The sequence below is a fragment of the Canis lupus genome, chromosome 7 (assembly GCF_048164855.1).
Source record: "Canis lupus baileyi chromosome 7, mCanLup2.hap1, whole genome shotgun sequence".
NCBI lineage: Eukaryota > Metazoa > Chordata > Mammalia > Carnivora > Canidae > Canis > Canis lupus.
In genome coordinates this window covers 52,839,554-52,863,238 of record NC_132844.1, presented here as the reverse complement: position 1 = coordinate 52,863,238, position 23,685 = coordinate 52,839,554, and the positions used below count along the sequence as shown (strand labels likewise).

Below are 23,685 nucleotides of genomic sequence, written 5' to 3'. Positions count from 1 at the left end.
AGGCACTGCTGACAACTTGATTGTGGATCTCTAGCCATCAGAAATGTCAGAGAATGGATTTCTGTTGTTTTAACCAACCAAATTTGTGGTGATTTGTTATGACAGCCCCAGGAAGCTAATTCACTCAGTTACCACACCTACAAAACCAAAAAGTTGGGTCATATTAACAATAATATGGTATGGTTATTGTATAGATCTTTAATTTTATGAGGGTCACTTTCAAATGCTGGAAAATAAAATAGCTTTAAGACTATCACTCTGCCTGACAATCTCTCAGGATATTGTTTGCCTGGGAATGCCCCTAAAAATGGAAATGAGAAATTGGTGCACTCTAATTGCCTCTTTACCAGGAATCACTGAAGTAGGAAGTTGGATGTGAAAGTATCCTCCTAAAGGTGGGCTTGTCTTCTGTATTCTCTGTGTTGTCACCTGGACCAACCCAGATCTTCTGGCTTCTCCTCCAGTGGGCACAATGCTGTGGGATGTCAAAAACAAAGTATTAACCACAGTAAGCATCCAGAAGTGTCACTGTAAACAGAACTTAACTTCATCCCAAAGACCATATAGTCTGCCATGTTTCCAGGACACAATGTCAACCTCCCAGATATATCCCTGTCGCATCACAGCAGATACAGTGTAGTGTAAATATTAGGATTCTTACAGAATGTTCCACCCTGCCCCTGCACTGATCCTGGAAGCACAGTGACCCAGAGTAAAAAAAGTGGTAACTTCAGCCTCCACAGCTTTGGCCCTGAAGCACAGAATGAAAAAAGAATTTGATATTCTCTAAACTATTTGCATCATGAAATGAGGAATCAGTACCTGTCCCACAGATGCTTCTCCACTCTGTATCCCCACCTGAAACACAGGCCACTCCTTCTGGCCCACTTCTTAGCTACTGCCTGTTTGCAAACACACTGCTTGCATAATCTTGCTTTAGTACCATAAATGGGTCAAATGAATCATGGCATACCATGAGATGGAATACCATTCAGCCAATAAAATAATATTTTAGAAAAATCTTACCATTCCCCATTAATGATACAGGGGAATATTCAATGTATACCATTAGGTGAAATGGGCATGTTGCCAAATATAGTGTGCAATGTATGGTCCCAATTTGAGGTTTAAAAAGTAAATATATACATATATATGTATACAAAAGCTGCTTAAGAAAAGGGAGTTAGAATATGAATCTGACATGTCAATAAAAGTTATCTCCAAGGAGAGGGATTATGAGTGACTTTTTATCTTCTAAGTCTTTTTCTGTATTTTCCAAATTTTCAACAATGAGCATATATTATATTTATCAATATTATTTAAGAACCACATGTTGATATACATAATTACAACTATACAGAAACAGAGTGATACTAGCTGTGTTGGGGGATGAAGCCAGTAGGGGCCAGTCCAAGGGGGTCCTATCTTGCTGAGGTGGGAGGCTTCCAGAAGGACTTAAGGGACTTGAGGAAATATCAGAAAGGAAGATTGTCAGGACCATTCTATTGTGGACCTGTTCAGAGAAACCCAAATTAGCCTCTGGCATTTCTGAGTTAAAGCTTAGGCACTTGGAATACAGGACTGTAGGCTGACTAATATGGCAGGCTCCCTCCCCACCGCCATAGCTCCTTCACTCCTTGATTCTCCTGATGGTTTTCACATCTTTCCTGCCAAACAGGCCCTGGAACACTAAGTCAAAGAGGGCAGACCACAGATTCAAGCTCTCTGCACCTGCCTTTTATACACCATCCCAAACGTCATAGGAGTAGAACTCAACTGGGAACACGTTAGAAAAAGATGGAAAGAAAAATGTTAAAGGCAGAGCATCTCAATTCTTTCATCCTATTGGGGTTTAAGTGACAAATGGAAAGAATGAATTAGAGCATACATGTGTTCAAAGAGTTGGGAGGAGACTGATCCGTAGTTACTGCTTTATGAACTGCAGCTAGACTCTGTTGACAATTAAGGAGAAGCCACTCTTATGGGCCTTTAGTGCCATCTGGTGTTAAGTTCTTAGAAATAGCTGGTTTAGTCCGTTGGCGTATTTCCTTTCACCTCAAAAGATTCCAATAAGGTTAATATATGGAAGATGGAATGAGGGATGTAAACAGTGGGAATGGGATACTCTGAATAGCATAAAAATACAACTACTTTAAAACAATTCACTAGAGGGACACCTGGGTGGCTCACTGGTTGAGCATCTGCTTTTGGCTCAGGGTGCGTTCCCGGGGTCCTAAAATCGAGTCCCACAACAGGCTCCCCGCAGGGAGCCTGCTTCTCCCTCTGCCTGTGTCTCGGCCTCTCTCTGTGTGTCTCTCATGAATACACAAATAAAATCTTAAAAAAAACAAACACAGAAATTCACTAGAAACTAGTTCTCAGAGTGTAGTCCCTAAACCAGTAGAATCAGCATTGCCTGGGAGCTCATTAGAAATGCAAATTCTGGGATCCCTGGGTGGCGCAGCTGTTTGGCCCCTGCCTTTGGCCCAGGGCGAGATCCTGGAGACCCGGGATCGAATCCCACGTCGGGCTCCCGGTGCATGGAGCCTGCTTCTCCCTCTGCCTGTGTCTCTGCGCCTCTCTCTCTCTCTCTCTGTGACTATCATAAATAAATAAAAATTTAAAAAAATTAAAAAAAAAAAAAAGAAATGCAAATTCTTGGGCCTCAGCTCAAACCTACTGAGTTAAAGACAGAGTGGTTGGGGCCCAGTAATTTGCATTTTAACAAGATTTCCAGGTGAGTCTGTTGCTGCATTCCTACAACTGAGAATCCTGAGAACCATGGTCTTAAGCAACAAGTCAGGTGGCTCTTTCTGATAAAAGTCCCAACCTCTGTGTCCCCAAAGGCCAATGAAAAATCCTAAGAAAGGACAAATGAGCAAAGACTGCTCCCTACCTTGCGGTGATGAGTGGGAGCTCCTGGCCGCACCCCACCAACCAGAAGCTTATGTTGTAGACTGGAGGGGATCCCACCACACAGAGCGACTCTACCAGATTCCCACCTGGGTGAGCTGTTTCAGAATCTGCTTGAGAAACTAGAGACCAATGATCCAATCATTAGCAAGTGACTCAAGATGGAAGAGCTGATGTGTCTGGTGGAAAATCCTAACCGTAGATGCTGAGTTACTTAGATCTCCACTCACACTTCAAGCAGAGATCCTACCTATCTGCCACCATGAAAATCAAAGGAAGAGGAGGCAGTAGGACTCGGCTTGATACCAAAAGGAAAATGTAAGGTCATGGTTTAGAGAGACAAACACTAATTCCATAGCAAAGTTTAATAAGCCTCACACTAGGCAAATGTCCCTCCTGATACTATTGGAGGCACCTCCACACAGAGGATCTACTGCAGTATGGACTTTTACCCCTACTTCCTTTCCTCCCCAAGGCCTCTGGCAACTCTGGGTACATACAGCTGATCCTCTTCAGGAACACAGAGCACACAGGCACCTGATGGGGGTGCTCATCCACAGCATGGACTCAGCATGTGTGCAGAAAAAGTGCAAACTTTAAAACCAACTACTGTTCAAATCCTGATTTTCCACTTCCATTAGGTAACTATTTGGCTGATCAACATAACCTCTCTACTAAGACTGTTTCCTCATCTGTAAAGTGGCGATCATAACACATCAATCTGCATGGCAGGGAGAGTTTAGTAGGATCACAGATTCAAAATGAGCAGCACAATAGAATATCCTCTTCCCCTGGGTAAAGGACGCATCTTCCCTAAGACTGTACAATCAAAACAGTGGACAGTGTAAAGGCAGCATCTTTGCATGTCCCATGCTTATTTAGCACAGTAGCAGGCACACAGTAGGGCTCAATAAATGTTTCATTTGCTCAGCTGGGGATAGAATCATTGAAGGCTTGCCTCTGGTGTCCAGATTCCAATTTCTCCCACATCCCAGCTCTGTGATTTTGGACAAGATACTCAACCCTTCTTAGTTTTGGTTTCCTCCTCTACAGAACAGAGATAATAGGACCACTTCATGGACTCCCAAAATCTCAATGAGAAGTAAGTGGTAGGCATCAGTAGATAAAAAGGAACTTTCATAGAAGAGATTAAGTGAGGCAATATAAAGTGTGAAGCTGATGAGATGAATCTCAATTAACTATGACTCTCTGGCCCAATTGTTTAGGGCTCATCTTGCCATTAAATAATCCTCAAAGCAAAATCATCACCAACAGGGAAACTAGACAAAGTGGGAAGGAGGCTGTTTCACCTAACCCGCCCCTGTCTCCCTCCCTCCCCACTCACCTCACCTGTGGATGGTTCCATGTACTGGAGCATTTGGTGGCTAAAGGGTAAAGGCAGTGAGAAGGGGCTCTGGCTCCTGGGCTTCAGGGGTTTGAAGAGAAGGGAAACAGTATTTATCATCTTGTCCCAAGTTCCCAGTCAGTGCTTGAAATATTGATCCCCTCAGCACTCCGGGAATCCGCACAGCACTTAGGGTCCAGGATGGGTACACCAAGGGACCCAGCCAGTTGCCTTGGGCCCCAAGAAATTCAGGTGGTTACCCCAGCACATCATTTGAATATTATCATCATCTAAGTGTGAAATAACATGAACAGCGTTTGAAATCAGTAATACCTCCTTCCAACGCAGATGTCCCAAAACGCTTAAGTGTGTGAAACAGATAAGAGATGGAATTTTGAGTATCACAGAATGATGAGATTTCGGGGCTGAAAGTGAGTCCTCTTGCCATCCACCCCCAAGATCTCCTGCCCTCAGCTCTACAATTTTCAGATGAAAGACTAACGTGGGAAAAGGGGAAGTGAGCAAAAGCTTGAAGCCTGAAAGCCCCAATAAACAGATGACACCATTCTGTCCTGGCCATGGGCTTCTCTTCCCTGAGTGCATGTCATACTGGGCCAGCGTCAGGAGGACCCCTGATGAGCTAGCTTTCTGTCCCTAAGACTCGTGGACAAGCGAAGCCAGGGGAGGCCGCTGTGCCTAAGGGACATCAAGGGGGACTTCATGGAGGAACGGGCCATGAGCTCCAAATGGTGAGTAGGAGGAATGTGGATGGGCAGAAAGCAGGACAAGCCTATTCTCATGAGGACGCGGTTACTTACTCTCTATCTTTTCTGCCTTAAAGGTGCAAATGAGACCATTAGCACATTTACAGGCCAGATATTGTCTTGTTCCTTCCAGCACTTTGAGTGACAAATATTAATTCATGGACAGGTGAAGAAATCTTGCCGGCCTAATAATAATACTGATAAGAGTAATAATAATTGCTTATATTTATTGAGCATTTACTATGGTCCAGGACCTGTAATGACTTCACTACATGCTATATTTCAATCAACCTTCACAGTAAATCAATGAGATGGGGCCCTGATTATGCCCATTTTATAGATGAGGAAACCAAGCCTTCTCAGGATGAAAGTGGTAAAATTGGTGTAAGAGAACAGAAGCAAGAGCAAGCATTGGATAAATAGGGGAAAAGGGAATTAGCTAGAGAGAGAAAGGGACCAAGGGCACACAATCTTGAATGCATCGTCTTTCCAGAACCAAGGCAGACAAGATGGGGAAGCATGTGTTCCCTCTGCATTAAAAGAAGAGCAGCCCCTAGCAGAAAAATTTGGGGTCAGCATTTGATAGGCTCATTGACAAGAGCAGATTCGATAATCACCTGTTATGTTTGTGTCCGCAATAATAATTTCATCCACATAGAACCCACTTGTCTCCTGAGACAGAGGGAAGAGGTCAATCCGATGAACCAGCACAGGGGAGTCTACCAGAGGTGGCTGGAGATACACGGAGTGGTGCACACAAGTCTCCCAGAGGTCAGTGCAAGTGAATTGCCAGCTGAAAAACAAGCCCAGAGCAGAAATGGACCTCTCTGTGTGCACCTGCAGCCCTTTCCCAAGGAGCCAAGTTCACAAACCTGGGTGCCTGAGGACTAAGCGGTCAGGAGAGACGCCCCAAGGACCCCTGCACCTAAACAGCCCTGTGTGCCACAGGTACAGGCATCATAACCAAGACAGGTTTGGTTCAGCTTGAGGTATCATGCAACTGAGTCACATTTCAAGGCAATTATTTGTTCATGACACCCAATGTCAGCGGCATTTTCAGATTACAACATAACTATGTATCTTAAGCAGGGCATATGCTAGGCTCTAACCACAGAGAAGATGAATACTCCTGGACTCACTCAAGTTTAAAACCACTCACAAACCCATAAGGCATCTGTTGAAAGCACACAGAACCAAGGGATCAAGAGGCCTGTATTTTATTGCAGAGTCTCTGTTTACTTGCTATATAAATTATGACTCACAAATTCCCTGGGTCCCAATTTTCCTCATCTGTAACGTCAAGGAACAGTCTCTAAAATCTCTTCCAAATATGATCGTCTATCATTCTCTCCCTGCGAAAAGTGTCAGAGTACTTCTAAGTATTATATTCCTAACAACGAACTGCTCTTAAATCAAACTTCTTAGTGGAATAAAATGTGTTCAGAATCCCAAGTCAAGGGGCACCTGGGTGACTTAGTCGGTTAAGCAGCCAGCTCTTGATTCAGCGCAGGTCATGAGCTCAGGGTGGTGGGATCGAGGCTCTGTGCGCAGCGGTGAGTTGGGGCCTGCTTGAGAGTCTCCCTCTCCTTCTGTCCCTCCCTGTTTGTGTGCGTGCTTTCTATCTCTAACATAAATCAATAAATCTTTCAAAAAAAAAAAAAGAAGAAGAAGAAGAACCCCAGGTTAGTATCTGAGGCCCAGAATAAGACATCATTAATACCTCATATGGGCCCCGGTCCCCAAGAGAGCTAATCATCCCATTTGGAAGAATGCCCACCACACCTCCCCACAGATTAGCTACCTGTTGGGACGAGTCCCCACAAGATTCCAGTCACAGGTGATGTTCTTCTTAATGAAATTTTGAAAATCAGTTGTGAAAAACACGGTCACCTTCAGGATGTTTTTCATCCGGCCTTTGTATGCAATGCACAACTATGGATACCAGATAAGTGCACAAGTTTGATTAGTGCAGGAGGCAGTCATTCCAGCAGTCAGGAGAACCCCCTCCCTATGAGACCGCCTCGTGCTGTGAGAGGTAGAGTCAGCCCAGTTCCCTTCCTCCTGGAGCTTACTAGTCTCCCGAGAAAGACAAATTGTTATTGACTCCACAGAGAGTTAGTAAATGCCTACCACTGTGTTTGGCAGTTACGACTTCAGAGTATCTCGAGTAGAAAACCCCTGTTCTGACCCAGTTACCTGTGCAACCTTGAGCAAGCCACTTGACCCCTCTGAGCCTCAGTCCTGAACTCAAACTCAGTGGCATCCTTGGTTTCTGAGTTAAGTAAAATTGTCACGAGAAGACTTTATTTTAGCATTTTTTCCACTGTTGGCCTTTCAGACTGGATAATTCTTTTCTGTGAGGGGTCTTCCCTGTGCATTGTAGGATGTTTAGCACTATTCCTAGGAAGTATCCACTGGATGCCAGTAGCACTTCCCCTGGTGTGACAACCAAGTGTCTTCACAATTGCCAACCTTTCCCAAGTGGGCAAAATTGCCCCTATTGGGGGCCTGTACTGCCTAAGACAGGCAGGAAGATGGGTGGTGCCCCAAGCTGACCCATCTAATCCCAGGTCCCACTGCAGTCCCACAAAGAACCGACTGAACACTGAAACACATAGGAGATGGAATTTTGAGGGGGTATCAAAGAATGACATGATCTCAGAGCTGAAAGAGACTCCTCTTGCCACCACCCCTAAGCACCGCCATTAATTTAGCCAAACTTTTAGGCTCCATCTGGATCCCAAAGAGCAAACAGACTGCATTTTTTTTGAAAGTTGCTAGAACTTGACACAAAGGATATAAGTTATTCAAGAAATGTGCCAGTCAATCCATCAACAAAAAAAAAAACTATAATAAATAACAGCAACTAGCATTAAACAGAATCTTAACCAGTGCGTGTCAGTGGATTATCTCATTTAATATCCACCATAATTCTAGACCAGATGACTATCCATTTCACAGAAGAGTAAACTAAAGTGAAACCCTGAGAAGATGTAAGGGTAGAGTCAAAATTCAAAGCCAGATAGTCTGACTGTAGAGTCCACACTCTTACCTAGCGAGCAAAGATACTGGCGGACATAAGAACATCCATAGGTCTCACAGCTAAGACAAAGGCATTTCCATGTAATAACTAATGAAGGATCAGAGGTGTCTGTTCACTATTTGAAACAGCAGTTAAGAAACCTGGAACCTCAGCTCAAAATGCATTGGCAAATCACAGCTCAGTCTAACCCCAGAGAATAATGCCAACCCCTCCTTACCCACCTCACCTGGGAGCGTGAGCACTGCTACTTACATGTGTGTACCGATCTAGCCAGTAGTCTTTCTGGGCAGCTGGAGGTGTTAGGACAAGTCGTCGAGGCTGATGGAGGCTGAACCTCCCACAGAAGGGCTCTGTCCCACTGGTGAGGTCCCCCTCAAAGCTGGATCCTTCTGGGCCTGGATGCACATAAAACAGGACGACTGGCATAGAGATCCATAAGACAGAGCTTACCAACATGTTGAGTTATGAGTTCACCATGGCAGCAGCCCTTGAGCCCTTGGGTGAGCCCGGTGAGGCTTGTGCTTGAAGACTTGAAGATGTGAGAACCCCATTCTGTCTGCCATGGAGCATCGAAAATCTATTACCATTTTTTCTGTGTCCTATGGCATGAAAAACTGTTGAGAAGCAAAAATACAAGGAGTGCTGACTGTAATTTAGTTCACTGTAATATTTAACATTGAACATGCCCTCACATTTTTAGAATTTGGTGAAACAACTGTTCCATGTAACAATTCCTTTATTTGGATACAATTTGAATTAAATAAAGTATGCTGTTTTGCTGTTTTTGTCCCGCCTGTATGGTTTGCCCCTTCCCCACTGTGCAGAATGGTAGCACTTGGCTTCATCTGACAGCTCAGGGAGGATGCCTTTTCTTTCTCTGACTCCCACACCAAGTGGCTTCCTCCCATGCGTGTAGTCACTCTCTTAACCACTAGGTGTCCAGATCCACTTTCCATATATTTGCTTGACTCTGGTAGTAGGAAATGAAGATTGCTCCCATTTTACAGAAAAAAAAGAAAGAGAAGACAATGGTGGTGAAGAGGATCAGCATTTGTCAAACCAAGGAAAGCACACCTTGCTCAAACCCAAGCCAGAGTAGGATGTTAGCCGAAAGCGGTTCCAGTTTGCATTTGACAGCAAGTAACTCCTCAATGGCTGTTTGAATCTGTTTTAAAAAACAAAAACAAACAAACCAAAAAACCCCTCAAGAGTTTATACCGTGGGCATAAAGACCTCCCAGCTCCCCTACTTGTCATTATTTGAAGAAGGTTCCTACCTGATGGGCTGTGGCATTTTCAGGGATTGGCTCGCTAGTGACATTGTCCCAAGTAAGGAAGAAGCTCCCTCTACCAGACACAGTCAGCATCTGAGATGTCAAGAGTGACAGGAATAAATGACGTGAACCAATTAAGCTGGAGAAACTCGGGCCCGATCTCCTCCACTGGCTATTTCCTTTTATTTATAATTTCAGTTTTGTCTACACTCACTATCATCTACAAATATCTGGAAACCCAAGGGTCAGCACCAAATGAAAACATTTATATGTCTATCTCTGTATTCATCTGTGTCTCCTGTTTCCTTTAGGGTGTGAGATCCAATGTTGCCACTGAATGGCCCCAGTTCAGCCTTTATCACCAAGTGCTCTCTCCCAGGGTGGGTGGCCTGGTGGGCAGGAGCAGCCACGCAGCACGCCACACTCTCTCAGAGCTTATTCAGTCTCTGCTTTGCTCTTAGCACATTCCCCGACAGGCACACTGTACTTCAGTTATGAAGTAAGATTGGTCATCTTATATCACTCGCTCCTTTCTACTTTGTTCTATGGTTCTTTGTGTACATATTTTACTATTAGACTGTAAGCTTTAATAGCGGAGTCCATGGGAGGCCTGGGTGGCTCAGTGGTTGGGCATCTGCCTTCAGCTCAGGGTGTGATCCTGGGGTCCCAGGATTGAGTCCCTCATCGGGTTTCCTGTGGGGAGCCTGCTTTTCCCTCTGCCTATCTCTCTGCCTCTCTCTGTGTGTGTCTCATGAATAAATAAATAAACAAATAATTTGATTTTTTTAAAAGAAAGCAGAGTCCATATCAACTCATCTTTGTATATCAAGAAGTGAAGAACTGAAAGTACACTGATATAGTTCAATGAAAATATGGGGCACAGTGGAGAGACCTAAAGGCCTTGACCTTTAAAAAGTAGATGTAGAAAACGCCATGTACAGGGAGATAGGACTTGAATCAGTAAAAACAATGCAATCACTTGTGTGTACACTAATGTGCATGCATACATGGGTGTGTTAGTTTAGAGGACTTTATCTCTACTCTGGGGAATAAGTTTCCAGAAGATTTACCTGGAACTTAAATTCCTAAAACTAAGACCATGATTAAAATTATCTTAATAAGACACTACGTTTTTTTTTTAATTTCTTATTCATTTATGATAGTCACAGAGAGAGAGAGAGAGAGAGAGAGAGAGAGGCAGAGACATAGGCAGAGGGAGAAGCAGGCTCCATGCACCGGGAGCCTGATGTGGGATTCGATCCCGGGTCTCCAGGATCACGCCCTGGGCCAAAGGCAGGCGCCAAACCACTGCGCCACCCAGGGATCCCGACACTACGTTTTTTTGAGACATCCTCACAACCCTTTTGGATAGATATCCTATCTCTTTAGCTGCAGATTTATCATTATGACTCAAATCTCCTGGCTCCTGGCTAGTGATCCTTCCACTAGGCAAAACTATGTTCCTTCCAGAGTTGAGCCTCTGAATCTAACCCCACAGAGAAGAGACACAAACCTGGATTTCCGGAAGTCTCTGGGCACGGACTCGGATTTGATGCTTCTCCCGGAGGTAAGTGCTGACCACATCAGGATTCAGCCAGGTGTTGTGGATCTGGACACCAATTCTCATCCCCCTGCTGGGGGTTCTCCCATAATGCTCTGCTTCCAGGTAGTACCTGGTACCACCAACCAGCTCCAACTTGGGAGTCTTCCGTTGCCAGACCCCCTCATTCCTGTCCTGTTCCCAGGCGTCAAACCAGTCAGCAGTACCCACCCTGATAGAAGCCACTTTCACCTGTGGCCCAAGAAGCATATCATAATCAACATTGTGAAGCTTATGGGCATTTCTTTCTCAAACAGAAAGTGTCTGGACAGCTACTAACAGGGTCTTTGGACTGGTCTGCTTTTCCAACAGTTAGCCTGTGATTTTGTATGCTTCTTCCCTCCTCACTCTATCTCGGTGTATTAAATTGTATTCAGGGCAGCCCAGGTGGCTCAGCGGTTTAGCGCTGCCTTTGGCCTGGGGTGTGATCCTGGAGACCCAGGATCAAGTCCCACATTGGGCTCCCTGCATGGAGCCTGCTTCTCCCTCTGCCTGTGTCTCTGCGTCTCTCTTTCTCTCACGAATAAATAAATAATATCTTTAAAAAATAAAAATAAATTGTATTCAGATGGATGGATGGATCATGTTTAGAGCAGAACCAGCCAACCTAAAAGCCTGGCTTTACATGATACTATGGATAAAATAGTACTAAGCCAGTCTAAAGACATTTTAGAGAAATCTAAAATGACTCGACCACATCAAAATCTATGATGTTCCTCTAGCCAACTTGCAAAGCAATTTCATAGAAGCATGTTAATAATTTGAGGGAGGAAATGTGGTTCTCTGTCGATGGCGCTAGTGAATTTTGGCTTTTTGTTAAAAGCACCTTTTCTTATCCTTCAAAGCTGACTTGGAAATTCCTAACTAAGACTGGTTACATCTCTACCCAAAAATCAGTGGAAAATGCACAAGTTTTAGAGGCAGACAGATAGGAATGTGAACATGGCCCTGGATTGGCCCAAGTGGCCCTGGATTGGCCATACAATCCTTCTCAGTCTCAATTTGCTTATCTGGAAAATGAAGATAAATATACTTAGCTCACAGAGATGCTGTGAAGATGAGACACAAAGTACATAAAAGAAGTAGCTTAATGCCCGGCTTATAGTAAGTGCTCAAAAACATGCCAACACATTCAACCAAATTCTTTTTCAACAATTAAAATCATGTCGATTAGATTTCAATTTTCAAAACAAATTAATAAAAAAAAAATACCCCGCACACATACACACACACAAAATGAAATGTTAAAACCCCTGGTTGCTTAGTGGCATGTTACAACTATTAATAGAACATGAGAGCTTTAGAGTTTATTCCTTTTTTTTTTTTTTCTTTTCAGGGAAGAAGAATAAAAAAACATAAGAAGGAGGTGAATACCTTCATCCTTGGGTCCTCTGACTGGCTGAAGTATAGGGAAGCTTGGTTGTCAGCCTGGATCCAGAAAGTGTAATTATTTGTCTCTGGGGCCACAAAGAACCCACTGAGCCGTGCTCTGGAAAGCACAGAAACAGAGAGAAGTGAGAGAAACCCACGCCCGAAACACTGACCCAACAAATGGACTCCCTCATACTTTGTTTTTCTTTATGGCAAAATGAGGAAGAAACGCTTAACTCTTGTGCCACCTGAGCAGTCAGGGTACTCTGTAAACAGCTCTTCCTGTGGCACTTGCAGTCAATATCTCAACCCAACCCTTCACAATGGCCAGGACTCCCTTTGCAGTCATGTGTCTTTGGGAAAGTTGTAGCCACAGCACAGGGCTGCCTGGAAGCTTAGCTGAGAACATTTACTAACAGTGCAGGGCCTGGCCCATGATAGGCACTCAATTAATAATAAATATTATTCTGATTATTAGAAATAAAGAGAGATCACCAATCAGAATTTTCTCTGACTTCTAGAAACCTTGTTCCTTGTCTCCTACTCCAATGCATCATACTTCATGATGTGTGTTAGATAATCTCTCTGGCAAAAGCCAGTGATTAGCCACATTACAAGTGTGTGTGTGCACAGCTCTAAGTATACGTGGATAATCATAAATCAACAAGAGTGTTTCCCGCCAAATAATCTTACTTGATGGGTAGACAACACTTTGAAGTTCTTTTTGAAGGGAGTAATAGACTTGACATGGCCCCAAGTGATATTAAGAGAGGCTTTTATTTTGTCTTCCTCATATTAGCCATTAATTTCACAGAAGCAGGTGTTTATGTGAGGTTTCAGACTCGTGTGTCTCTTTAAAGTATTGTATTCCTATGGGTGAAGAAGGATGCGTGCCATAATGGGGTGTAGGTGGATTTACAGAGAAATCATGAGACTTGAAATCCCAAAAATTCAGAGATTAGTCCTGCTGTTTGACAATTGCGTAATATTAGAAAGACAATTTACCTATTAGGGACTATGATTCCTCATCTGCAAACTAGACCTATAAATACTTCCTCAGTATTGCTCCTCATGAACTAACTTGTCTTCGAAGGCCTGGAGCATGGAAATAAGTCAATGAGCATCAGTTGAACTGAATCAGAAGACGAGCAGACACACCAGATACTCTGAGGAATGTTAGTACATGCTGCCTGACCTTGCTCTGTGGCTGTACATGAACATGACAAGGCTGGTCATTCTTCAAGATCATGACCTTGCTCTCTACCTTCTAAACTTCTCAATACCGAACACAATGTTGTGCGTAATGTAAGCAGTTTTTCATTATCTGAAGGTTTATCCATTAAACGTTATCTCAACAAACGAGGGGGGTGATTTGCTGGGAGCTTACCAGATACCTCACTACCTATAGAGACTATTTTTCCAATTAAAAATATTATGGCCCACAGAGAAAAGTCAGCCGAATGAGTCAATGATTTTGAATTAAAAGACATCGTACAACTTCAAAGAAGGTTGCAGGTAATTTTATGAAACATTTTAAAAACATGACCATATTTTTTAATGTTTAAGATAAATTGTAGAGACCTTAGTATTAGAGATATGGTTAAGAAAATTATTAAACTATCTCAATAAATACCAAGAATATGTTCTGAAAATCATTTTGAAAATAACTATTTTAAGGGTTCATCAAAATGATAATTTATCAATTAATTGATAAATAGTTCAATGCTTTAACAATTTTAAAGAAATGAAGGACAGAAAGAATGGGAAGAGTTACTCTGGCTTGTGGCACCCCCAAATGGCAGTTAAAATTCCCTGCAGGTGATACCATACAGTCAAAATGCCCTTTTGTATTTTGAGATGATCTGACTCTTTCCTTAACATTCTCCCACATACTGAATATAGCTGAAAGGTTTTCCTTTGAACATTATTGTTAGTTCTCAAAAACTATGATAAAGATGTATCATTAGGTGCCACAAGGGACCACACGATTGCCACTTTAAAACTATACATTGGTGGTTAAATACCTAGTTAGTTAGGCTTCTGGGACAATAGAAACTACTCTTTTCTGTTCAAAGATTTTCTTCTCTACTTGGCTTCTTTGATGTCTGTAATACCCTGAATAAGGAACAAAGTCTTTCATTCCACAATTGAGTTGAAATTTAAATGGCCAAATCCTTGGAGGAAGTCCCAGAATGGCTGGAATTCACATTCAGGGGTCATGACCAACCTCTTTGAGAAGTGATTTGAAAGAAGAAGAGATTCATCACACAGTAAAGAATCCATCCCTCTGTATATACATTGAGGGCACACTAAGGAAACAGTGTGTCTAAGCAATTCTCAACTTTTTATATTTTTATGACCACTTTAAAAAGCTAGACATTTTGACCATGTCCTTGAAGGGATTAAAAATATTCAGAACAACACTAATAGGAAAACCATACTCACATTTGCCGTCACTGCTTTAGAAAACAATGTCTCTTAGGACCCATAATAGCTTCCTCTGCTATGCACCAGCCATTTGGTTGACCTTCAGCACCGGGTGGTTGTTCCAAATGACCAAAGAGCATATTCTTGCTTTTTTCTTTGGCATCAACAACATGTTGATTTCATGTCTTAGCCATGTACCGACATCAAGTTTTACCCTGCTCTCTACCAAGTTTCTGGGCTTATCCAGCTTAATGTTCAGATTAATAGTCATCTCCCAAAGCAGACTGTAAGCAGACTTGTAGAAAATATCAATTATATCTATTGATCAAAATTTCGTGTGCACTATAAAAGGCTTGTGTTACACTAGCATGAGCTGTGGTTGAATTGGTAGCTGTTAGAATTCTTCCCCTGGAAATTTCATTGCTTATTTTCTCCTAGTCTCATGTAGGCTAGTAAAGACACTTTTGATATGAACTCCCACTTTCCTACAGCATACCTGAAAGGTTGCCCTTCTTTGAGCCAAAATCCAAACGGTGAACTGGCATTAGGGACAATCTGCCACCGGTATCCAGGGGTGGCTACGGTGAGATCCAAGCCCTCGACAGCTTCTCCAACTTCAAACAGAAGCCCTCGATTGCCTGTAAGACATGCATGCCTCATAAGCATCAGAAGACTTCCATCCCCAAATTGGGGAACTACTTTACCTTGGACAACAGAGTGAAGCTGATCCAGATACTATCTACAAAGGTGAGTCAGCTGAGACCTAGAGGGAGTAGTCCCGTGAGAAATTCTACAGATAACACAAATGTTCTGGAAAGCAGTAAATATTGTGTATTGTAGGACGGAGTCTCTTGGGAAAAAAAAAGATGCTTGATAAGGAGCAATAAAGGGAAATATTTTCAGAGGACTACAGAAGGGTAGGGAGCCCTTTTTAATGGGAGTGTCAAGGAAAGAGAAACCAATCATGGGGAGAACTGACAGAGCAAACAAATGCTATGACTGAGTAAAGGAGGACAACGTCATCATGGGCTCTGACTTCTGTTCAAGAATGAACTTAAGTATTTTAAGATTTTATTTATTTATTTGAGAGAGAGAAAGAGCGTACACACAAGCACAGGGTTGGGGGGTGAGGGAGAGGGAGAAGCAGACTCCCTACTGAGCAGGAAGCCTGATGCTAGATCCCAGGACCCTGAGACCATGACCTGAGCCGAAGGCAGAAGCTTAACCCACTGAGCCATCCAAGTGCCCCCTCAGTATCTTTTAAGGTCTAGTTCAGCCTGGGAATCCTATTCCCTACAACACTTTTTCCTCCAGAATATTGGCAATCTTTAAATTTTTTCACATGTCATGGCCCCTATTTGTGGGACAAATTATGTAGCATGCTACCATTACATGACATTTTCAAGGATATTGTACTTATTAATTTGTGTTTTATATTAAGCAAACCCTGACACCAAAGGTACAAATATAATCAATATTGCATGCTAACTCGGAATGAAAGTCAAGCAATGGAGTCATCTGTTTGTGGACTCAGATTCTAGCTCTGCCACTTACTAGATGTGCAGCTTTGAGCAAACTTCTTAATGCCTTCATTTTCTTGTGCATCAAAATGGGGTCAACAATATCAAGATCATTCACTAAAGACTAAGGTAGATGGAGTTATAAGTCAATCGTATCTCAATAAGGCTGGGGGAAGAAATGAGTCAATTTGACAATTTCAGAAAAAAAAAAGACTAAGGGAGCTTAAAATATATACACAAAGAGCCTGAAATATAGTAAGTACTCAATAAAGGAGAGCTGGGGTAGCTATTATTTTAAACTCCTACTGTTTTTCCTTGTTAAATCCAAAAAAAAGGAAATAGATGCGGAACAAGCAGAAAAATAAGAGCATATTTTTCCCTTTTTAATTTTTTTATTGGAGTTCAATTTGCCAACATATAGCATATCACCCAGTGCTCACCCCGTCAAGTGCCCCCCTCAGTGTCCGTCCTCCAGTTACCCCAAGCCCCCACTCACCTCCCCTTCCTTTACCCCTTGTTTGTTTCCCAGAGTTAGGAGTCTCTCATGCTCTGTCTCCTTCTCTGATATTTCCCACTCATTTTCTCTCCTTTCCCCTTTATTCCCTTTCACTAATTTTTATATCCCCCAAATGAATAAGACCATATAATGTTTGTCCTTCTCCAATTGACTTATTTCACTTAGCATAATACCCTCCAGTTCCATCCACATCGAAGCAAATGTGGGTATTTGTCATTTCTGATGGCTGAGTAATATTCCATTGTACACATAAACCACATCTTCTTTATCCATTCATCTTTTGATGGACACCGAGGCTCCTTCCACAGTTTGGCTATTGTGGGCATCGCTGCTATAAACATAGGGGTGAAGGTGTCCTGCCGTTTCACTGCATCTATATATTTGGGGTATATCCCCAGCAATGCAATTGCTGGGTCATAGGGCAGGTCTATTTTTAACTCTTGGAGGAACCTCCACACAGTTTTCCAGAGTGGCTGTACCAGTTCACATTCCCACCAACAGTACAAGAGGGCTCCCCTTTAAATAAGAGAATATTTTAATGTAGAACTTAGATTAATGGAGAGCTTCCTTCATGCCTGTGCTGTGCAAGGAAAGATGTTTTGGGCACCTCAAGCCTCCACTCAAGAAAGGCCAGCTGTGCCACCACCGCCACCATCACCCCAGCTGTAACAACCAGTTGCTGCCAAACATCCCCTGTAGGCCACAGAGCACTCCTGCTTTACATAATAATTTGCCCTAGTTTCACAGAAGAAACTTCAAGAGGTCTTCATAAAGGACTTTAACTCCCAAGAACAGCTGCATTCAGGAAATTATCCTACCATTACCCAAGTAGCTGAAGCAGGAACCACTCAAATAGGGGATAGCTCTCTATTTCCTGACAGGAAACACACATTCTCCCTATCATTTGCTTCAGGAGTTTCCTTTTCTTGGATGGGAGCTTTCCCTGAGTAAAAATTGCAGATCTGGGACCTGGGGAATGCTCAAACCAAAGCTTTGCATGCATTTTCACACCTGAATGGCCTTTCTTTAGAAAGGCTTCTTCTGCCCCACGCTGGGTTACTTTCCCTGTAAGTGCTGAGCTCCTGGAGTTGAGCTCCCTGTCTATAGTTTAACCATGAAGTCAGCCCCTCATGGGACAGGTGAGGAACACAAGATGTGCAGCCTGTGGTTCCAGGCTACGTGACATGCCAACCACCCTTAGTCCCTAACTATGCTTGAGCTTCCAATTCTAACACTTACCAGAAAGGTGCGTTGGTGGTGTGCTTTTGATCTGCAGCCATGACATGCAAGCTTTAAACAGAAAAGAACAAGTAGAACCTGCCACCTTGCCTCCTCTATTTCTGCCCACACCAGGCATAAACTTGAGTCAATGGTGCAACACATCCCTACTTTTCAAAAAAACAGACAGCTGCCCCTGGAGGAAGGAGAAAAGGCATTTAAATGCATTCCACTGTGCCCTGCTCCCTAGCCTTGCCTACTGCTGTCATGATGAGCACAGGAGGGCACTCTAACGCCCCGACTTCTTAGACAAAGGGCTCACAACTGACCCATGGCATGAAGGGAGGCAAGTTAGGGTCTTCCCACCAGTAGCTACCACAATGTCTTGACTGCCATTCTGCTTTCTAGATCGGGTCTCCCCTGGCCATTCATCTGGTTGGGGCTAGTACAGTGTCACTCAATATTGGAACAAAGCTCAGAGCCTCTCTGAAAGGAAAGCCCTGACAGTGGTATCACAGGCCCAGGGCTCACCAAGCTAACCATTCAAACAGCTGAGACGGCAAACACTCATTTCTATTTCCCAGTCTCTCATGGTCATGATTGGAGGTCACTGAACAGCTATGGTGGCTTCCTTACCTGCCTGAGGAGCAGTGAGTCTTGCCCGTTTTCCTGGAGCCCTAGTGGTACACTCAATCTTCCTGGGAGACATGTGTCTGATATCACATGGAACACCTAAGGAGAATTTCTGAAATTAGAAAAATGGATAAAAAGAGAAAGAGAGAGGTATATAGATGTATATAGAAGTATATAGAGGTATATAGATGGCAGGACAACATGACCACATTGAAGTAGACAGCTCCTATTATCAGGCAATGAACTGGATGTTGTTCTCCCAAATGAAGGGGGCCAGGAAAGGGAGAGTTCAGGGCAACCAGACACAGGGCAGCTTACAGTAATCAGAATGAAAACAGGCTAAGCAGTGCCATTCACTGAGAATGCACCAAACCACTCAGCTGAGTGTAGGAGGTTAAGTGTGACATGAGATGGTGAGGATATTTTCCTGCACCGTTGGTGTTGCCAATTGAAGGAAACTCCCACCAGGCAGAACTGAAAGTTCTAGAAGAATCCCACAAAAGGATTAGCCAAGTAGGCATTCCAGAAGACTCTGCCTAGCAGACGCCTGCCCACTTCAACTTATAGAGAGAGCTAAGCAAGGAGAGTGGGGAGAGAGGTTGCCTTGCAGCAGGAGTAGACGTTTGTGAAGATGCAGCTATACTATTCCCTTCTCTTCATTCCCAGAATGAGGACACCTGAGGGAATTGCCCATGAATTATGAGTGTGTCCACAGAATACTCTGTTCCTGCAGGACTGCGATCCCACATAGTCTCAACCAAACAGGTAAAATACCATAGAACAGGGTGGCATGATGAGTCCGAGGAGGCAAAAATTGCTTCCCCCACCCTCTCCATATCATTAGAAATACATAATCTCCTACAGCAGTTAAAACTATGAACTATTTTCAGCCATTTCAACTTAGTTACCTGCTATGGTAACCAGGGCAGGATTGTCGAAGAAGTCTCCTGTAATTATGATATCTGTTTTTCCCCCAAGGCTTCCAGTTTCTGGAAACACTGATACTATTTCTGCAAAAGAAAAAAAAAGAGTAAGCTTCTGAATATAGGCCAGAATGTGACACAGAGAATAGTATAATAATAGAAAGCTATCAATAATGTATTCCTTACTTGAACTTTCTAAGACAAGCAATGGTTAGAATTTTTTCTAGTAGCTATTTAAAACGCATAATATAAAGTCTCATCTATAACAATATGCACTAATACATATAATACAGGATCAATATTTCAAAGTGACTGAATCACTCATGCTATCAGCAGAAATCCCTACATACCAGGATGCTTTCTTAGGAAATCTGTCACCAGATCTCAAGTACTCAATTTATAAGTCACAGAATAGTAGGTTATATGTTATGGAGGAATCAACTTTGGATGTACCAGGCAAGACCTCCGTTCACCCATGAGTCTGCAGTGTGCACTAAGCAAAAGAATGAATTCCACCACTGTCTTCGGGAAACTTGCCTCCTCCCCAACCCACACGCTCCTCCCCCATGTGCACTCACCACCTCAAACCTGTTCTATGCTGCCTCCTGGTTGCTTTCAAAACCTCACTGTCATATGCCATCCATCTACCAGAATGTAAGATTTCTAATCTTTTCCTCTCCTATGATCCAACTTTGACCATTCTGAGTTCCATTCCCTCAAGAGGAAAGAGGAGTTGTGTTCTCCAATAAACTAAAGATACAAAGAAGCTAATCATGAATGGTTATGGATTTTATCAGGACATTTCTTACACAATGCTTTTGCCCATGACACAGTATAATTATCTGGGCATTCTGGAGTAGTGAAATTAGAGAGAGCACATGAAAGTGCACAGGGGAGGTTTAGGAGTAGAGTGAGGGTCTGGTGAAAGAAAGAAATGTCTAGAAATGACTCCTGAGCTGAATCTTGAAGCATAAATTAGAACTGGCCAAGTGGAGGAAAGAGAAGAAGGGAAAGGGTGTTTAAAGGCAAGCAATAGCCTGAGTATGGAGAGAAGTTGCATTTAAAGTTCATGTCAGTGTTGCTGGAATATAAGAAAGAAAGAAGGAGCAAGAGAAGCAGATGAGGAGGACACCAGAGTGTGGTATCTGGTACCCTTTCCTATAGAGGGCACCCAGCAAGAGAGAGGCATCAGATGTATGTTTGGTATAGGGCATGGTGGTGGCGATGTAAAGCATGAACCATCAGGGGACAGATGGTACATCAGGGCCCCTGGGAACCATTGTGGCAGGCTGGGCAAGAGAGGATGGGGTCCTGATTCGAGGCAATGGTTGTAGAGACAGAGTGAATACATCATATTAAGAAATCCATGGGAGGTCTAATTGCAGTAAATAATATAAAACCATATCAAGAAATGGATGTGAGGTAAAGCTGGCAGAAACTGGTAACTAAATGGATTAGAAACAGGAGAAGGGAAGAAAACTGTAGATGAATCCCAAGACTCTTGCTCATCTACTTCTTTTGACAGTTTTTTGAGTTAGGACAGACACCATTTTTTCCAGTTCATAGATACTTAATTACAGCTCAGAAAGGCTCAATGACCTAACCAAACTCAAGGTGTAATTGAATGCCAGCCCTTAGAAGCTCTGCCCAGAGCACTTTGTCACTGTCCACATCTCCTCTCCTGTAGCTTCCTCTGCTATGAGAAAGTTCTGGTGCAAGAGAGTCCTCACCCGATGATGTTGGTGCCAAAAATAGCTATGTGACTGGAGATACCTGTCAGCCTGTCTGGCATTCAGGGTTCAATAGTGTTAGGCACATTCACCAGGAAGCTTTGGGTGGCCAGGCAAGTGTACTTCCCATTGTATCTTGGTAATGTGCATAAGATTTTGAATTGGATCTGCATTTCTAGCACTAGGAATTTTGGTTTCTTTGCCTCTCTGGGTCTATTTCTGCAGGATCTGTAAAATGAGACTAGTACTATAGCTATCTCATGGTTGAATTAAATAAATATTGAGATTGCATGTAAAACAGTCAGCAAGGGCCAGCCATGCTTCTCGTGGCCCTTGCCATCACCACCCCCTCAGGTGGCTTCTTCAAAGTCACTCCCAAAGAGACTAGTTACACTGTTTAAAGAAAATAAAGACAATGGTCAAAATTCAGCTTTTTACACAATTAGACTATTTAGAGAGGGAAAGGCATTTGCCCCATGATCTGTGAAACTTCTTGCACTTTTGGCAAAGGCTTGATCCTGCTGTCCCTGGATTTGCACCTTCCTCACAGACTCGTCTTCAATGGCTTTATGATCATCTTCAAGACTCAAATCTAAGCACTCTTCTTGAGTGGTCAACTTTCTACTATTGAATTGGGTTCACAATTTCATGCAAGTTGCCAATTTTCAGCATTCATCTCTTAACACAGAGGTTTGCTCATCAGATAACAACACTATAATTTAGCATCAGTATCAGCCAGTCATAATTTGTTGGGTGATGCTCAGAGGTGGTGTTAAAGTAACTGGAAAGATGCACTTTTGTATTTTTTGGAGCCACCTCTTTTCTATTATTTCCCAGAACATAGAACAAGGATGACTTCCTTTCTTCCATTCAGTTTATATTCACAAACTTTGTATAGAAGTCTATGATCAAGCAACTAAATATAGATAACATAGCAACTAAAACTGACATTCACAAGACCCCTGGGTGGGTCAATGGTTGATCATCTGCCTTTGGCTCAGGGAGTGATCCCAGAGTCCTGGGATCGAGTTCCACATCAGGCTGCCCCCAGGGTGCCTGCTTCACCCTCTGCCTATGCCTCCGCCTCTCTCTGTGTGTCTCTCGTGAATAAATAAAATCTCCAAAAAATAAAAAATAAATAAAGCTGACATTCACACAAGCAACTTCTCACCCAAAATCCAAGGATCACTCATCATTATGGGACCACCTTCAGGTGCCCAAGGCCAAGAGAAATGGCCAGGAGAAAGGGAAGGAGGATCCAACACTGAGTGAGGCATGAGGGAAGGAGCGAGGAAATCATACCTGAGTATGTCTGGTATAGGAAAAGGTCCAGTTTAGCACTGACCAGCCATGCATTCTTGTGTACCATGGACCTTCCAAGACAAAGTTTTGGTTTAGATGAGAAAAGCATTTGAGATTGCATTTCTTAAACTGGCTACCTAAAATAAAGATTGGGGGCCAATGTCTCCTGATCTTCAGAACAGTTTCTTTACCACCGGTAGAGAACGATACCAATGTGGTGACATGTGTTTTGTGACTTAGAAAGTTTTTGTATGGTGATGGTAATACCTACTTCACAGAATCACAAGCATTAGGGAAAGATGAGCATAAAGGGGCCTGGGAAGTAGCTGGCTTAGAATAGATCTTTAATAGATAATTAGTGTTATTACTTCCTAAATTTGAGAGAAAGAGAGAACCTCCATACTTGGGGCTGTGAGCTATAGGCAATGTGTCACATTATGTCCCATAATGGGATGAATATCAGCTATAATATAGTACGCTTTTCAGGAAAACCCCTGACAAATTCAACATTAGGTAAAGCATGCAAAAATCATTCAGAATCATAATGCATGATGCTATTCTGTTCCTATATGTTTGGAATTTTACATTATAAAAGGTTCGAAAAAATAAGCAAGACAAGAAAGAGATCGATAAAAAAAAAAGAAAGAAAGAGATCGATAATATAAGGTGGCAATAAATTTACTTGCTTCCAGTTACTTACTTTCCTTTGTTAAATACTGAGAAACTAACATTCTGGGAACCTGTAACAAAAATAAACAGACATTAACACCAGAGTCTGCATATATCACCATGTATGAGACATGCCATTGCTATCATAAACCCAAGGTCACCAGGTATCACCAACTGACCACCTAAACCTGGAATTTCTTTAATAGTGCCCAAAAGAAACACTGCCGAGACTTAGCACCATCAGTGCTGACTCACAACAATAAGGGATAAATGTAGTGATGCATAGCAGGTAAGAGCCCAGGCTTGCAGCTACACTAAACATCATAAGTCTGGCTGCACTGGCTACTAGCCACAGTTTTTTCACCTATAAAGTGAAAATAATTCTACCAACTCACCAATCCACTTATTGTGAGGATTACATTAGTTTCTATTTAAGC

General features: G+C 42.8%; 1 protein-coding gene across 2 annotated transcripts in view; it reads right to left on the bottom strand.

Annotated features, from left to right (window-relative positions):
* Nucleotides 1–23,685, bottom strand: part of PKHD1 (PKHD1 ciliary IPT domain containing fibrocystin/polyductin) — a 471,902-nt gene that overhangs the window by 421,425 nt on the left and 26,792 nt on the right. For both annotated transcript variants that reach the window (XM_072832682.1, XM_072832683.1), the window contains exons 11-24: nt 23,280–23,319; nt 22,580–22,650; nt 19,533–19,634; nt 18,628–18,723; nt 15,233–15,374; nt 12,313–12,427; nt 10,852–11,130; nt 9,342–9,431; nt 9,140–9,230; nt 8,318–8,460; nt 6,824–6,954; nt 5,640–5,815; nt 2,897–3,035; nt 348–475 (exon numbers count right to left, since the gene is read on the bottom strand). In XM_072832682.1, coding sequence (XP_072688783.1) covers nt 348–475; nt 2,897–3,035; nt 5,640–5,815; nt 6,824–6,954; nt 8,318–8,460; nt 9,140–9,230; nt 9,342–9,431; nt 10,852–11,130; nt 12,313–12,427; nt 15,233–15,374; nt 18,628–18,723; nt 19,533–19,634; nt 22,580–22,650; nt 23,280–23,319 — 1,743 coding nt within the window. The remainder of the gene's footprint in view (nt 1–347; nt 476–2,896; nt 3,036–5,639; nt 5,816–6,823; nt 6,955–8,317; nt 8,461–9,139; nt 9,231–9,341; nt 9,432–10,851; nt 11,131–12,312; nt 12,428–15,232; nt 15,375–18,627; nt 18,724–19,532; nt 19,635–22,579; nt 22,651–23,279; nt 23,320–23,685) is intronic.